Genomic DNA, 18,166 nt, shown 5'->3' on the forward strand with positions numbered 1-18,166 from the left:
TAATAACAAATAATATAGAACGACATTATATTTATTAATGTTTTGACAATGTTAAAACATTATATTCATATATAGGATTTACATATATGTATTTTTAGAAACGTTATATACAGACACCCGTTAAATTATTCCTAAAACGTGGCACTCCTTCCTCAATCACTCTGTAGCCCAAAGGGTTGATTTTTAGACCAGTAGCGTTCCATTTGTCTGACTCTGATTGGTTGTATGCCGTCGCGTTCTTTCTCCTTATTGGCTGCTTCCCTGTCCGTCATCTTCTGCTCCGCGGTCATTGGCTGTCCGAGCGGAAGAGAGGCGGTTTCTTCAAGCTAACGGTAAAATTCCTGCCCTACGTTCGCGAACTTCGGGAGAGTTCTTCCCGGGAGCGACAGGAAAACCGGACCGAACCGAAGCCGAGCGAGATGACTGCGGTGCGCCTGATCCTGACCCTGATTCTGGTCACCGTCCAGCTCTGCCGAACCGAACCAAGGCCCGGGAAACCCAGTAAGAACCGTTAAATCGATTTCTGTCACGTCTTGCTTTAAATCTCCGGTCAGATCTGAATGTAATGTAACCGCGCTCGAGCGAATCCGAATCCACAGTCTCAGCCAAAACAAAACCAGTTCGGAACCTAACAAAAGGTCATCGTGGTCACTATTGTTATTGTCCAATACCATGGGTTGGTTGTAGAGTTGTGGTAAATCGAAACGAGCTCCGGAATTCATCAAAAACGGCAGGAATGTTCAGACACTGTTTGAATAATATACGTTTACTTCGATTCAGAAACCTTACTGAGGTGTTTTGACCCAGAAACTCTGTTTACCATGGTCATTTGTAAAGAGGAACTCAAAACATTCTTTAAATCAGATCAGCTGTGGTTCTGTGGTTCTCCAGAAGCTTCTCCAGAAGAACCCGTGTTTGGGTTTCTGAGGAGTAAACATCCTACAGTTCCACCAGTGAACTATATTCTGCAGAGTATCATGCTTTTTTATGTTTAAGTGTGTTTTTCAGTTCTTAAGGAATTAGACATGGATTAGATCATTTCTATACAAATACACGATGTTAGTCGATTTAATTGATAAACGATGTAATTATTAAACATTACATAAAAAATGTGAGACAATTCCCATCTATTTTATTGTTATTTCTATTGTGTTGAGGTCACATATTTTGTTCACAAAATGAATTAAAACATGATTATTTGTAAAGTTTTACACTAAGGAGCAAATAACTACAATTATTAATGTTATCTGGCTTTATTTGTAGTTAGTGTAAGTAGAATTCATTGCTAGTTGTGTGATTTTGTCAAACTCTTGCGAGGGTATAAAGCGTTTCTAGCCCTTCCTTTCAGTGCTGCATCAGACTAGTAACTGAGATATTAAAACAAACTTACCACTAAAATTACCCTAGATCTCAAATAGACAAAGAAGCATTGAATTTCTCGTGTAAGATTCAAACGTGTTATTTTTGAGTAAACTTTGAGTCGTGAAGTTCTCATGTAAGCCATATTTTAGTCTTTGTAACTAACTAATGTTTTTTAAAGGGTTGAGTTTTGGCAAATTGCACGGAAACTATCAGGGCTCTGTTTGACCCCAACACAAAGGTCCTAACAATTTTTGTACAGCCTTTTCAAGACGCATGCATGTGATGAAACTTTGCATGCACATTTATGATGCTAAGTGAAAAATATCCACCAAATTTCAAGAAGAAATAGATTGTTTGACTTCAATATAAATTGACTGCATTACTGCAATATAAAAACTCTAACAAAATTTGAACAGCCTTTCCAAAACACATCTATGTCGAAACTTTGCCTGCATATTCTTGATGCTTAATGAATAATATCCACCAAATTTAAAAAGAAAATAATCAGCTTAACCAGTATTTCAATATTGAATATGGCTCAAGTTGACTAAAAACTGTAACAAAATTTGAACAGCCTTTCCAAAACACTTCTATACGTTGAAACTTTGCATGCACGTTCATGAGCCTAAATGAAAAATATCCACCAAATTCCAAGTAGAAATAAATAGTTTAACCAGTATTTTAAGCAGTTTAGGTCACATCAACCCCAATACAACAGAAGGGTTCAAATATATGGTCCACCCTTCACTGTAGACAGAGCCATTATAAATATCCAGCTGTGAAGTCAGTGATGTTTTATAACACAATCTGTCTGTGTTCAGGTGAGCTGTTGGTGATCACCGCCGCGACTGAAGTGACCGATGGCTACCTGAGGTTCATGCGCACCATCCGACAGTTCAACTACACCATTCAGGTGTGGCATCTGCTCATTCCCTCCAAATATGATTCTGTAGTTAATATGGCATCCATTGCATAAGTTATATGTGTGCGTAATGATGTGTTTATGCTGTTATGTAGGTTCTGGGTCTGGGTGAGGAGTGGAAGGGTGGAGATGTGGCCCGGACCGTCGGCGGAGGTCAGAAGGTTCGATGGCTGAAGAAAGAACTAGAGAAACACAAAGACAAACAAAACACGGTCATCGTGTTTGTGGACAGGTGAGAACACAATGGCATGACCTGGTTTCTCTTTAATAATGGTTTCTTTATTTATGTAATTTGATTTCCTAACCCTGGTGTGTATGAAGTTTCATTTGTGCAAAAAAACAGTCGACTGCTTTGTAATGTATTCATTAGTCCTGTCAGCAGTCATGGTGTAAGATTGATGTGTTGTTCGGTTCTTTATGGTTTCCAAAAATGTGTACAGATGATGTTACAGTCGAACAGTAACATATATTTGCTCGTAGGTAACTTCACATCTTGTAGGCAACAAACTAGTGTTAATATTGGTAACTGAAACTAGAAAACAACATTACTTGAATTAAAATATACGTTAATAGAAAAAAATTACTAATTTTATTTTTAGTTGAAGCACTGAAATTAACTGAATTTAATCAAACCAAAAACTGAAATATAAACAAAAACAAACTGAAATTGAACAAAGTTACTAGGAACTTAACTAAAATTACAATTAAAACTGAAAAAATAAAAAGTTAATTCAAATTATTATTAAAAACTATATTATTAAACTAAAATGTTAGTTATTCTTTATTATTTTAAACTTATTTTATTTAAATATTCTTATTTTCATTTAGTTTAGCACTAAAATAACTATAATTAAATAAACTAACCCCCCCCCCCCCCCCCAAAAAAAAAAAGAAAAGAAAAAAAACGAATAAAAGCGATAAATTCATGCAACCAAATGACTAAAACTTTAACTGAAATTGATCGAAAACAGAAAATATAAAAATTAAATCTTATTTAAAATATTAACATGTGATCCTGCAGGTGACGGATCGTTTATAGGCTTTTCTCACAGCAGCTGGAATAATTAAATATATCATTTTGATGGCGGATTGTAATCCAGAAAGGATTATGCGTTTGTGAAAAACATGTGACTGAAATTAAATTCTATTCCAGTTTTAAATGTGCTTCTGATTACAGATAGCCTGGGATTACACACGATTTTTTGTTTTAAAGAAAACCAGTTCGAAGGGAGCATAATTTGCTTTTTAGGTTAAAAGAATTTCTTAATATGAAATTTGAATGGTATGACAATTAGATTAGACTGTACAGAAATTAAAATCTACACGCTAATACTCACTATACGCATAGTTATACAATGCTGATGTTGTTAACATTAATAATTTGAGAATAAAGTATTACAGTAATAATAATTTGCACGGTTTGATGTGATGTGAGCTAACCGATAGATTTAATCACCATTGGTAGCGCGATTTATTGTGATGCTTTTTTCCTCAGTTGGTCAGAACAAACGTGGCGGACTTGTTACTTACTTGTTCAGATAACAGTATACGGTGAAAATTCCAGACATTTCAAGACACAGGCTAGAATCTGTGATTCCTGAGTACAGTATCCACACCGGTGCAGTGACTGACTGCAACACATTCACCTCAAAACATTAGATTCATCCGCGCTGAAGCCGTGGCGGAGCACAATCCCACGCAAGCAAGATAATTCCGCAAAAAGCTGCAGATCCAGGTTTTCAAACAGAGATGGCGACAAAAAGGCAAAACTTACAGACTGCAGCTTTAACAAACAACATGCACATCAATGACTGTACACATGGACTAATGTAAAGTACAAAGCAGGCAGCGTTTTTTGGAAACTAAACACTGTACAGTGTTTCTGTGATGTTGACGTGAATGTTTTGTGTGTGTGTGTGTGTGTGTGTAGTTATGATGTGATTTTAGCCAGCGGTCCAGAGGAGCTGCTCAGGAAGTTTTCTCGTTTCTCTCATCGCGTGGTTTTCTCCACCGAGAGCTTCTGCTGGCCGGACCAGAGACTGGCGTCCAAATATCCAGTAGTGCATCACGGCAAACGCTACCTCAACTCTGGAGGTGTGTGTGTGTGTGAGACAGTGTGTATGTTGTGTGAGAGTGTGTGTGTGTGTGAGAGAGTGTGTGTGTGTGTGAGAGAGAGTGTGTGTGTGTGTGTATGAGAGTGTGTGTGAGTGTGCAGTGAAACCAACTGCCATGGCATCTGACGCCCATGTTATTGTTTGTGTGTGTGTGTGTGTGTATGTGTAGGTTTCATCGGATACGCTCCTGAGATTCATGCTTTAGTGAAGCAGTGGAAATACAAGGACGACGATGACGACCAGCTGTTCTACACACGCATCTACCTGGATAAAGAGCAGAGGGTGTGTGTGTGTGTGCAGTTATTAACACACAATGAAGGACTGAGATCACCTTTACTGTGCCTTTATGCTGCAGCAAGCACAGCTATTATCCTTAAATTATTCCTTTAATTATAAAAAATATTTTGTTAATTGAAATAAAGATGGTAAAAAATAAAATAACTTGAAGAATAAAATACAAAAAAATTAACTAAAAGATGAATAAAGCCTAAAAAAGATCAATTATACTTACATGGTAATATAGAAAACGGTAAAAAAAAAGATGAAAAAAATAAATTATTAAATTCAAAAGTAAAATGAAAACTGAAAATAAATCAAATAAATAAATAAATAAATCTAAATGTTAATATAAAAAAGCTCCAAAATATATACATAAACCAACAATTAACATCATATTAATTCATTACAACAGTTATGTTAAAAAATGTAATTAAATATAATTAATATAACCTTCCAAGATGTCTTAGAACAAAGAGCCTGTAATATCTAAAAAAAAAAAAAGGCAATTATTTCAAGACTTTAAAATCTGGGGTTATAAACATCTCAAATAATTGATCTTAATAACTTTAACAAATAAGAAATCATTTTTCTTAAGACTTTCATGAGTCAACAGTTCTTTGAGTGAATGATACGGATAGCTGTTCATGCTAAATACAGTTTCTCTTTTCCAGAGGAAGTTTAACATCACGCTGGACCACAAATCCCACATTTTTCAGAATCTCAATGGAGCCATAGGTACACACTCTCTCACACACACACTCTCTCACACACACTCTCTCACACACTCTCTCTCACGCACACACTCTCTCACGCACACACTCTCTCACGCACACACTCTCTCACGCACACACTCTCTCACGCACACACTCTCTCACGCACACTCTCTCTCACGCACACTCTCTCTCACGCACACTCTCTCTCACGCACACACTCTCTCACGCACACACTCTCTCACGCACACACTCTCTCACGCACACTCTCTCTCACGCACACTCTCTCTCACGCACACACTCTCTCTCACGCACACACTCTCTCTCACGCACACACTCTCTCACGCACACACTCTCTCACGCACACACTCTCTCACGCACACTCTCTCTCACGCACACTCTCTCTCACGCACACACTCTCTCACGCACACACTCTCTCACGCACACTCTCTCTCACGCACTGTCTCTCTCTCACTCACTCTCTCACACACACTCTCTCTCACACACACTCTCTCTCACACACACTCTCTCTCACACACACTCTCTCTCTCTCACACTCTCTCTCACACACACACTCTCTCTCACTCTCACACTCACTCACTCTCTCACACTCACACTCTCTCACACTCACTCTCACACTCACTCTCTCACTCTCACACTCACTCTCTCTCTCTCTCACACACACACACACACACACACTTCTGTGTTGTGCCCTGTAGTCCTGGTGTAATTCTGCCTGTGTTCTTGTGATTTTGTCTGATGCATGTGTGTTTTTCCAGAGGAAGTGGTCCTGAAGTTTGAGAAATCCAGAGTCAGAGCTCGGAACGTGGCCTATGACACACTTCCTGTCGTTATCCATGGCAACGGTCCGACTAAGGTAAACATTCTATACAATAATCGCTCTATTACCGCTGCGCCGTCATGTAACCTCCAGACATTCACATCAGATATTTGCTGTGACAGACATGCACACTAATGAAAAGATGTTTTAAAAATTAAATTGTTCAGTGATGCTTTAAATTGATGAAAAGTGACAGTAAAGATGTTTATAATGTTTACAAAAGATTTGTTTCAAATAAATGTTTTTTTTTTTCAAACTTTCTATTCATCTGTGAATCCTGAAAAAGAACATGTATGATGGTTTCTACAAAAATATTGTGCAGCACAACTGTTTTAATCATTGATAATAATCAGAAATGTTTGTTGAGCAGCAAATCAGCAAATTGCTATTTAAATCATATTTATTAAAATTGCGTGGAGAGGAACAACATTTAGAGCTCCAGAGTCTGTGGTGTTGAATCTGCATGATGTTGCATTTCTTTAGAATATTTCATTTAAATTGTAATATTAATAATAATGAATTATAATAATGTAAACGTATAAAAATATATAAACATAAAAATGAATTTTAAATATATAGGTAAACAAATTATATAAAAAAAAATTCAAGATATTTGATTAAAAAAAACTCAATTTAAACTTAATTAAATTATTATTATTTTTTTTGTATTTTATAGCACTTTTCATTTTTCACATTTAAATCATTTAAATATCCAAGCAAAGATTTTAACATGATTATTTAAAGCTTTTCGATTTTTTTGGGATGTGAAAATATCTTAGTTTAATAGGCAAAGACATCACAATATCATGAGTAAGTCAACTTCTGACTAGTTAGTTTGGGGGCGGGACTAATTGTTTATCTGACCAATGACAGTCGTCAGGAAACCTGTTTGAAAAGAGTCATTATTTATGTGATTTGCTTTGGATCACCGGTAACATATTATTAACTCGTTGTTGTTTTGTTTGTGTTTGTGTGTGTGTGTGTAGCTCCAGTTGAATTATCTGGGTAACTACGTGCCGACGGCGTGGACGTATGAACACGGATGCGGGATCTGTGACGATGATTTTCTGGACCTGAGCGGTCTGTCTGTGAGTGGCCGACACAAACACAGTCTGGCAAATCTGCGTCATGTGCTTTAGGAGGATGAGATTGTGTGTGTGTGTGTGTGTTTGTGTAGGACGAGGAGATGCCGCTGGTGCATATCGCTGTGTTTATCGAGCAGGCAACACCGTTTCTGGAAGAATTTCTGGAGAGGCTCGCAACTTTGAACTACCCACACACACGCTTACGACTCTTCATACACAACAACGTATGTACACAATGACAACGTACATTTTACATTATTAAATTGTTAAATTATTACATTTCATTTTCATACATAGGAACGTAAGTAAACACTAGAGATTGAGCAATATTGCTTTTTGTAAATAACCGATATCGATACAAATCATTTGCATATTTATGTGCCAGGTAACCGATATGTAAAACCAACATTTGTACGAACACAACGACAACAATGTACTTTTTAAATTAGTAAATAAAATGATTTAATTGTTATTTCATTTTTCATATACAACTTGTGTACTCAATGACAACAACGTACATTTTAAATTAATAAATTGTTTTTATTTCATTTTTATTCATAACAAATGCAAGTACACACTAGCGATCGATCCGACCGAAATTTATCTTTTTTACAACCGATATCAATGCAGATTATTTGCATGTTTATGTGCCAGGTAATCTGAATCGATATACAAAACCAATATTTGTATATTTTAGTGTTTTACTTTTGTTCTTGACACACTGAAAACAACATCACTGAAATTAACAAACTGTTTAATCTATAAAACTTTAGTTAATCCTAATTTGTCATCTCAAAAATAGATAAATGATAAAAAATAAAAAGGTTAAAAAAGTTAGATTGTATTCATGTTAAAATGTAAAATACAAGATTTAATCTTCATAATACATCTTCAGTGAAAACATTGCATGTTTTATAATATTATTCATCGGTAGATCTGATATAGTCATACTAGTATCCAATTATTGAAAAATGCTTAAATATCGGTAAAACCGATTATCGGTTGATCTCTAGCACACACACACTCTTATGGCCCTTCATACATGTTTTTCTTGCTATGTGAAATACATGTCCACACATGTGCTGGTGAAACACATGAGTCACGTGTTCACACACACACACACACACACACACTAACTGTGTGTTTGTGCAGGTTGTGTATCACGAGCAGCACGTGGAGCGGTTCTGGACGCGGCATCGCTCGCTCTTCCCTGGGGCGAGAATTGTCGGACCAGAAGAAAACCTCAAACAAGACCAGGCTAGAAACATGGCAGTGTAAATACACACACACACACACACACGTTAGAGATGAACAGTCCTGATGAGTGAGTGTATTGAATGTATGGATCTTTCCCATGATTCCATTGACTGTGTGTTTGTGTTTCAGCGAGGCGTGTAAGAAGGACGTCTCCTGCGATTATTTCTTCAGCATCGACTCTGATGTTGCTCTGACCAATCCAGATATTTTGCGGATTCTTATTGAAGAGAACAAGTGAGTGAACATGAGCAGACGTGCCACATTATGAGTCACTTATTTCTACAGTATCATGTAGCTCATTATGATTTTCTCCATGATGACTTTTCAAGCATTTCATCATTTTATTAAAACTTTAAAAACATTCACCTTATAAAACTTGTAGCTCAAAGGTCCTCACTGCCAACATTCATGTTTTAATTTATGAAAAAAGGTATTAATAAAATGTATTAAACTTCTAGTGTGCAGCACTTTTATTTTACAAATTAAAATTAAATTCTTTGTTATAAAGGAATTTTTACATTTTCTTATGACTGCATTTTGAAATTACATTTTATAGTTTTATTATTTAAAATTTTCTTTTTTTTAATAAAATTATGAATTAAATAATTTTTGTATTAAATTGTAAAACACAATCCAGAAAATTTCAAACAGACAACACAGAATTTTGGGGGAAAAATAAAACAGATTTCATAGGCCCCTATTGTTGTTACATTTCAATAAATTATTACATTGTGAAGGTTTCATAAAGTTAAAGCGTTGATTTTTATTTTTTTTTTCCTTTAAAAACAGAATCAAAATAAAACGGAAAATGCAGAATTTAGGAAGTAAAAATAAAATAATTTTATTTGGAAAAACAAATCATAGTGCCTTATTATTGTTACATTTTAATTATTTATTACATTGTAACAGTTTTACAAACTCAGTTGATGGTTAAAATTTAATGAATCTTTAAAACCAGAAAAAAATAAATGCATTTAAAAATTATAAATAAATGGAAAACACAGAGTTAAAACAAATTGTAAAATGGAATTTGTAGGGAAAAACAGATTTCATAGGACCCTATTATTTTTATACATTAAATAGTTTATTTTTCATGGTTAAAATTGAATTAACTTTTAAAAACAAACAAAAACATCAAAACAGAATTTAGGAAAAAATCTAATGGATTTTGAGGTGGAAAAACTGATTTCATAGGTCCCTATTATTGTTACAATTTCAATAAATTATTAAATTGATACTCATTTGATAGGTAAAAAATATTTTACCTTTTAAAACAGAATCAAGAAAATTTTAAACATATTTATGGGGAAAAAATAAATTAAAATTTACAGAGAGAAATGAATTTCATGGCTCTAGTCATGACTTCAGGATTTATTCAGGAGTCAAACTGTCTTGTTTCCTCACTGCTGCTATTTCATCATAAACATCCCTCCTGATGTTCTCTGTCTGATGTTGGCAGGGGTGTGATTGCGCCCATGCTGTCTCGACACGGGAAGCTCTGGTCCAACTTCTGGGGCGCTCTGAGTCCGGAGGGCTTTTACTCGCGCTCGGAGGACTACATTGACATCGTGCAGAGCAAGAGAGTGTGAGTTTCAGCCACTGTGTGTGTGTATGTATCAGTACAGCAGCCTGACGTCTCCTCCTGTCCTCCAGCGGACTGTGGAACGTTCCCTACATCACTCAGGTCTATCTGATCCGTGGAGAGACTCTGCGCACTCGTCTGGCCGCCGTTTCTCTCTACCAGCAGGAGGGCATGGATCCAGACATGAGCTTCTGCAAGAGCGTCCGCGAGCAGGTGAGCGTGCATGGAAAATATCTTCTCTTTCTACACCTGTCAGCTTGATTTCACTTTATTTAACATTAGAAAATGAAGCTGCGGCATGAATATTAGGAATGCCCCCCAAAAAAAAAAAGTCTTTTAGTGCCCGGCCGAATAAGTGAAAAGACTGATTAAATTGTACCGAACAATTATATTTTTGGTGATGCAATCAAATAGCAACCTGCGTAGAGTGAGAGGTGCGCACTCTTTATAATGCAGCAAACATAACGGCAGTATGGAAGCAGTTAAAAGTGTCTGAAGATGCAAGAATCATTACAAGCACTGACGGTGAGAGACTGTTTAGCACTGCATCGCATGTCTCCGATGAGAAGAGGAAGGGTGGTTGATGCTGGTTACTGTACACAAAATGGCGTTAAACAGTAAATAAATGTTATGTTTTGTAATACACGCATGAATTGCATGTATTCTGACAGCGATGACGAGCTCGCGGCGCTAAACAGTGTTACTCGTCAGTTGCTCGGTTACATTTTTATGATTTTTACAAGGCATTGATGTGACAATGCGATACGTGCAACAAACATCTTCCCAAAATCGTAATGAGAATCATTTCGAAATCTGCTGTTGTCAGCAAAAGAAGCACTGAGGTCTTCCTGTGGGTTTCCTCCAAAATAAAAGCTCCATCAACGTTCATAACTTCATGATAGTACTGTAAATTTTACTGTTGCTCTGTAAAATAAAATGGTAAGACGAGAATAGATAATTACAGCAGCTACGTTTATTACAACATTCACACAGTGTAATCTGTAATATTTTCTGTTTTAAAAAAAGTCAAGGCTGCATTTTTGTACAGTAAAAAATACTAAACCGTAAAATTGTGAAATATTATTACAATTTTAAACAGCTGTTTTCTATGTGAATATGTGTTAAAGTGTAATGTATTTCTGTGATCTGCAGCTGTATTTTCAGCATCATTCCTCCAGTCTTCAGTGTCACATGATCTTCAGAAATCATTCTTTTTGTCTTTAGCCAGTTACTCGACTGATTCAAGAAGGGGGTCTGAAAACTGTGTCACAGTCGGCTCACAAGCCGTGACAAAGAAGGAGACCACGCGTCAGATGCGCTATCAAAAATATACATTTATTAAAGGACGAGAAAGTCAAATGGACCACAAAACCAGTCTTAAGTGTCAAATTTTCAAAATTGAGATTTCTACATCATCTGAAGCTGAATAAATAATATTTCCATGGATGTATGGTTTGTTATGATAGGACAATATTTGTCTGAGATACAACTATCTGAAAATCTGGAATCTGAGGGAGCAAAAAAATCTAAATATTGAGAAAATCTCCTTTAAAGTTGTTCAAATGAAGTTCTTAGCAATGCATATTACTAATCAAAAATGAAGTTTTGATATATTTATGGTAGGAAGTTTACTAAATATCTTCATGGAACATGATCTTAATATCCTAATGATTTTTGGCATAAGAGAAAAATGTATAATTTTGACCCATACAATGTATTGTTATCTATTGCTACAGATATACCCCAGCGACTGAAATTTTAATAAACAAATCAACATTAGAGCTGTACATCAAATCATTGTATGGACTAGTGTCTGTGGAGATAACATTACTGAAAAACAGATCAGCTTAACTGAAAGAAATTATGATATTACTATTCTACAGTAGAATATACTTCTTAAAGTAATTACTATTATTATTATATTAATATATTAATGTTAATATATTATTATTATTAGGAGTATCGCACAGTTGAGAGTCAAGAGTTAATCAGTTTTTCTTTTACAGATAGCAGACTTAAGTTTTATTCCTCTCTGTATTCTGGAGGTTTGTTCATATTTAATTCACACTGATTTATACAACATTTCCCTCCTAAAAACATGGTGAAACTGATTTAAACTCTGATATAAAAACAAAATCAACAAGAATTATGAACTTGGATTCAGATTTGTGTTCTGGAAATGTATGCAAATTAGTGCATATTTACGCAAGTCTTCATTTGCATATTTAAATGCAGCATTTTTGAAAACATGTAATACAAAAATTGTGACCTTGTTGACCTCAGTCTCTTAAGTGTGTGAGGACAGATTACTAATGATTACACAGATCTACAGATTACTACAGATGCACTGATGACCGTCATCATATGGAGTCAGTTGTTTGTGTGTTTCGTCCTGCAGGGCATCTTCATGTTCTTGTCCAACAGGGATGAGTTCGGCCGTCTGATCTCCTCCACGAATTACAACATCAGCCGTCTTCATCCGGACATGTGGCAGATATTCGACAACCCAGTGGTGAGAGATTGACACGTGAAACACGAGTGCAGAGACACACACATGAGCGCAGACTAACCCTGTGTGTGTGTGTGTGTGTGTGTGTGATCTCAGGACTGGAGAGAGAAATACATCCATGAGAATTACTCCAAGATTTTTGATGAGGATGAGAAGGTCGTTGAGCAGGTGAGACTGAAGATCTGATGTGTAAATGATCAAAACTCTGCTGCCACACTCAATCTCCTCATATCTTCTGTCTCTGGTTGATAGTTTAGTGTTTTATCCAGTGAAAGCTCTTTTAGTGTAATTGTTCAGCGGCTGCTTCAGAGTCAAATCTTGACTGATTTTGATCAAGTAAAGGTCAGAATAACTGCAGTCATATCTCCAGATGAACTCTTACTGGACTGAAGCAGCTCAGCTTTACTTGATTCTCCATCAATCATTTTCTAGATAAATCAGTGCGTCTCAAATCTGATCATCAGGATCTTTTGAGGAGCGTTTGTTTCCAGAAGCTTTACTTTCTCTGTTCCTCAGCGGAGGAATGATCTTCATCTCATATCTTCTGAGGAGCGTTTATTTCTCCATCTCTCAATCAGCATTGCATTATATGTTTGGATCATTTACATCTCATCTTACTGAGACATATTACTGGAGATATAGACATATTACTGGAGATATAGACCTATTACTGGAGCTATAGACATATTACTGGAGATATAGACACATTACTGGAGATATAGACACATTACTGGAGAGATATAGACATATGACTGGAGATATAGACACATTACTGGAGCTATAGACCTATTACTGGAGATATAGACCTATTACTGGAGCTATAGACCTATTACTGGAGATATAGACACATTACTGGAGAGATATAGACATATTACTGGAGAGATATAGACACATTACTGGAGAGATATAGACACATTACTGGAGAGATATAGACACATTACTGGAGATATAGACACATTACTGGAGATATAGACCTATTACTGGAGATATAGATCTATTACTGGAGATATAGACACATTACTGGAGATATAGACCTATTACTGGAGATATAGACCTATTACTGGAGATATAGACCTATTACTGGAGATATAGACCTATTACTGGAGATATAGACACATTACTGGAGATATAGCCCTATTACTGGAGATATAGACACATTACTGGAGAGATATAGACATATTACTGGAGATATAGACACATTACTGGAGATATAGACACATTACTGGAGATATAGACATATTACTGGAGATATAGACATATTACTGGAGATATAGACATATTACTGGAGATATAGACATATTACTGGAGATATAGACATATTACTGGAGATATAGAGTGATATTTAGATCATTTAATGTCAGTATCTGCTCTACTGTTATAAAGATCTCATTGATTTACATCACAAGCATCAGAATCTCATCATAGAAATATCAGCATCTGCAGCAGATTCATATTTATTGCTCAGTTTGAGCCATAAAAGCCTGACTGATTGAATATTAAACATAAAACACATTCGCAAACTTTTGCTTTTCATTTTTTTTTTAAATATTTGTCTAAAGGTTCAATAAACTGTTCAATTTGAAGACATTAGACTTTCTATGTCAGGCTTCACAGAGTTAAACTGGAGAGTGTGTGTGTGTTTCAGCCCTGTCCAGACGTCTACTGGTTTCCAGCGTTCTCTGAAAGAATGTGTGATGAGCTTGTGGAGACCATGGAGGATTTCGGTGGATGGTCTGGAGGAAGACACAATGTCAGTGACCTCAGCGTGTGTGTGTGTGTCGAGTGTGTGTGTGTGTGTGTGTGTGTGTGTGTTTAAATCAGCAGCTCATGTGTGTGTTTCTCTCTCAGGATGAACGGTTAGCTGGAGGTTATGAGAATGTTCCTACAGTCGATATTCACATGAATCAGATCCAGTTTGAGAAAGAGTGGCTAAAGTTCCTGAAAGACTACATCGTTCCTGTGACGGAGAAACTCTACCCAGGATACTATCCGAAGGTGAGGCGACAGGCCATTAATGTTTAGGATCATCAACACGTTTGTTTGCATCACTGCTCATGTATGTATTGAAATGTTTATTTTAGTGTACCAGTCAAAACTTTGCAATAATTAAGACTTTTTGTGTTTCTGAATTAAGTCTCTTCTGCTCAGCAGGGCTGTATTTATTTGATCAAAAATACTGTAAAAATGTGAAACATCTGTTTTCTATGTGAATATGTGTTAAACTGTAATTTATTTCTGTGATCTGCAGCTGTATTTCCAGCATCATTACTCCAGTCTTCAGTGTCACATGATCTTCAGAAATCATAATAATATACTGATTTACTGATCAACAAACATTTCTGATTATTATCAATTCATATTTTCATATTTTTGTGGTAAATGATCTAAAATGAAAGTGACGTGATATACAACCAAGTATGGTGACCCATGCTCAGAATTCGTGCTCTGCATTTATCCCATCTAAAGTGCACACACACACACACACGCAGTGAACACACACACACAGCAGTGAACACACACACACAGCAGTGAACACACACACACAGCAGTGAACACACACACACAGCAGTGAACACACACACACAGCAGTGAACACACACACACAGCAGTGAACACACACACACACCGTGAACACACACACACAGCAGTGAACACACACAGCAGTGAACACACACACACACACACACACAGCAGTGAACACACACACACACCGTGCACACACACACACACACACACACACCGTGAACACACACCCGGAGCAGTGGGCATTTATGCTGCGGCGCCCGGGGAGCAGTTGGGGGTTCGGTGTCTTGCTCAAGGGCACCTCAGTCGTGGTATTGAGGGTGGAGAGAGCGCTGGACATTCACTCCCCCCACCTACAATCCCTGCCGGCCCGAGACTCGAACCCACAACCTTTGGATTACGATTACCTTTGGATTGCTCAAAAGTGCCAGTTATGTTACTAAATATTTAAGGTTTAAAATAAACGCTGTTCTTTTGAACTTTCTATTAATCTGTGAATCCTGAAAAATAAAATGTCACAGTTTCCACGAAAATATTGAGCAGCACAACTGTGTTCAACATTATAATAATCAGAAATGTTTGTTGAGCAGTAAATCAGTATATTATAATGATTTCTGAAGATCATGTGACACTGAAGACTGGAGTAATGATGCTGAAAATACAGCTGCAGATCACAGAAATACATTACAGTTTAACATTCACAGAGAACAGTTATTTTAAATTCTAATAATATTTCTTATTTTTACTATATTTTTGATCAAATAAATGCAGCCTTGGTGAGCAGAAGAGTATCCTTCAAAAACATTAAATCCTATTAATCCCAAACTATTGAGCACTATGGTAAATTAAAATAATTGAGCGGCGTGTGTGTGTGTGTGTGTGTGTTACAGGCTCAGGCTGTGATGAATTTTGTGGTTCGTTATCGTCCTGATGAGCAGCCGTCACTCCGTCCACATCACGATTCCTCCACGTTCACCATTAACATCGCGCTCAACAGTAAAAACATTGATTATGAGGTAAATAAACTTTCCATTGTGTTATTTAGAGTGTTTCTACCCTTAAACACATAATACACTCGTCTCTCTCTGTGTGTGTGTGTGTGTGTGTGTGTGTGTGTGTGTGTGTGTGTGTGTGTCAGGGCGGAGGCTGCCGGTTTCTGCGTTACGACTGTACGGTCGAGTCTCCCAGGAAGGGCTGGTCGTTCATGCATCCGGGCCGTTTGACACACTATCATGAGGGGCTTCCCGTCACACAAGGAACGCGATACATCATGGTGTCTTTCGTTGACCCTTGAAACTCTGTGTGTGTGTGTTTGTGTGTGTGTGTGTGTGTGTGTGTGTGTGTGTTTCTCTCTCTGTAAATTAACAAACAAGATGTTACATATCAGCGGCTCATCAAAGATCCGAGGCCAGACATTCACTCCTTCAGCACAAATCAACCGTAAAGCTTGATGAGAAGAGTATTTTTACTTGATTTTATAGAATAATCGAATCACAGATGTTTTTTTTTAAAGAGCTTTAGTCCTCCGTTAGCTTTTGTACTCAAGCTTTGTACAAACCGCTTTAAATTATTTGTTGCCTTTTGAAAATAAATATTGGAAACAGAAGCTGGTGTCATTCACTCTATTGTGACTTTAGGTTCCAATAGTATATATATCTTTTTATAATTTTTCCAGAATCATATGTAATTTAAAGCACAAATTGAGCAGTTAATTGATCATATCGTGACTGAATGAAATCGCATTAACATGGCATGATCATATGTAAAGTGTCATATATCAAATGTGTCGCTGCAGGAAGAAATATTGCACAATGTTGAATCAACATAAAACTCATTTCCTCTTGTCATAAAATGTTAATGAGTTTTAGTGACGCTTCCCTCCTACTTCGGTAAATAGTGCTGCTGCTGCAAGGTAAGAAAACTTGTCGGATTTAATCAGGAATTCTTAGGAAACTAATGACTGAGTGTCAGATTTCCCCTGAATTATAGGAGGGTAAAAATGACTTCCAAGGCAAGGCAAGTTTATTTATATAGCACATTTCATACACAGTGGTAATTCAAAGTGCTTCACATAAAAGTAAAATAATAAAAAATCACAACAATAAAACAGGGAACATAAAAACTTTTAAAATGAATATAAAACAGTTAAGGATAGAGAATGATTATACATGAAATACAGTGCAGTCCGTTCAGACGTAGCACAGCTCATTCAACAAATGCACAGTTAAACAGATGAGTTTTGAGTCTTGATTTAAATGTGGCTAATGTTTTAGCACATCTGATCTCTTCTGGAAGCTGGTTCCAACTGCGGGCCGCATAATAGCTAAACGCAGACTCCTCTTGTTTTGTGTGAACCCTTGGTGTTTCTAACTGACTCGATCCTAATGATCTGAGTGGTCTGTTCGGTTTATATTCAGTGAGCATATCAGCAATATATTTAGGTCCTAGACCATTGAGTGACTTATAAACGAGTAAAAGTACTTTAAAATCAATCCTAAATGTAACTGGAAGCCAGTGTAAGGACCTGAGGACTGGTGTGATATGCTCAGATTTTCTGGTTCTAGTCAGAATCCTGGCAGCAGTGTTCTGGATGAGCTGCAGCTGTCTAATGGTCTTCTTTGGACCATTACAATAATCCATCCTGCTGGTGATAAAGGCATGAACGAGTTTATTCAAGTCTTGACTGAAAACAAAACATCTAATTCACCTTCAGAATTTCATCTTTGTTTCCAAATACAATGACTTCAGTTTTCTCCTTGTTTAACTGAAGGAAGTTCTGGCACATCCAACTGTTAATTTCATCAATGCATTGGCAGAGGGAGTCAATAGGGCTGTAGTCATTTGGAGATGAGGCTAAGTAAACCTGGATATCATCAGCATAGCTGTGATAGGAAATTTGGCTCTTTCTCATTATTTAACTTAGTGGGAGCATATACAGGCTAAACAAGAGTGGAGCAAGAATTGAGCCTTGTGGGACTCCGC

At 36.7% G+C, this 18,166-nt stretch overlaps 2 protein-coding genes across 2 annotated transcripts in view; both read left to right on the plus strand.

Moving 5' to 3' along the window:
• Positions 1-18,166, plus strand: part of LOC306859227 (coiled-coil domain-containing protein 171-like) — a 472,225-nt gene that overhangs the window by 284,040 nt on the left and 170,019 nt on the right. The gene's annotated exons all lie outside the window — the stretch shown is intronic.
• On the plus strand, positions 291-17,030 carry plod3 (procollagen-lysine, 2-oxoglutarate 5-dioxygenase 3). Its single transcript, XM_079400178.1, has 19 exons — positions 291-501; positions 2,184-2,275; positions 2,380-2,516; positions 4,215-4,378; positions 4,568-4,680; positions 5,349-5,412; positions 6,167-6,264; positions 7,215-7,316; positions 7,406-7,537; positions 8,466-8,587; positions 8,700-8,804; positions 10,030-10,155; positions 10,224-10,365; positions 12,551-12,664; positions 12,758-12,829; positions 14,307-14,411; positions 14,510-14,656; positions 16,075-16,200; positions 16,323-17,030. Exons 1-19 carry the CDS (start codon positions 420-422, stop codon positions 16,476-16,478), a joined length of 2,199 nt encoding a protein of 732 aa, XP_079256304.1. The 5' UTR covers positions 291-419; the 3' UTR covers positions 16,479-17,030.

This window comes from Barbus barbus, assembly GCF_936440315.1.
Source record: "Barbus barbus genome assembly, chromosome: 40".
Classification (NCBI taxonomy): Eukaryota; Metazoa; Chordata; class Actinopteri; order Cypriniformes; family Cyprinidae; genus Barbus; species Barbus barbus.

Excerpts from the sequence above, each read along its gene's own strand:
- plod3 (XM_079400178.1), top strand. The coding sequence starts at position 420 with ATGACTGCGGTGCGCCTGATCCTGACCCTGATTCTGGTCACCGTCCAG. Across the intron at positions 6,265-7,214 it reads ATGGCAACGGTCCGACTAAG|CTCCAGTTGAATTATCTGGG; the intron begins GTAAACATTCTA and ends GTGTGTGTGTAG. Across the intron at positions 14,657-16,074 it reads ACCCAGGATACTATCCGAAG|GCTCAGGCTGTGATGAATTT; the intron begins GTGAGGCGACAG and ends TGTGTGTTACAG.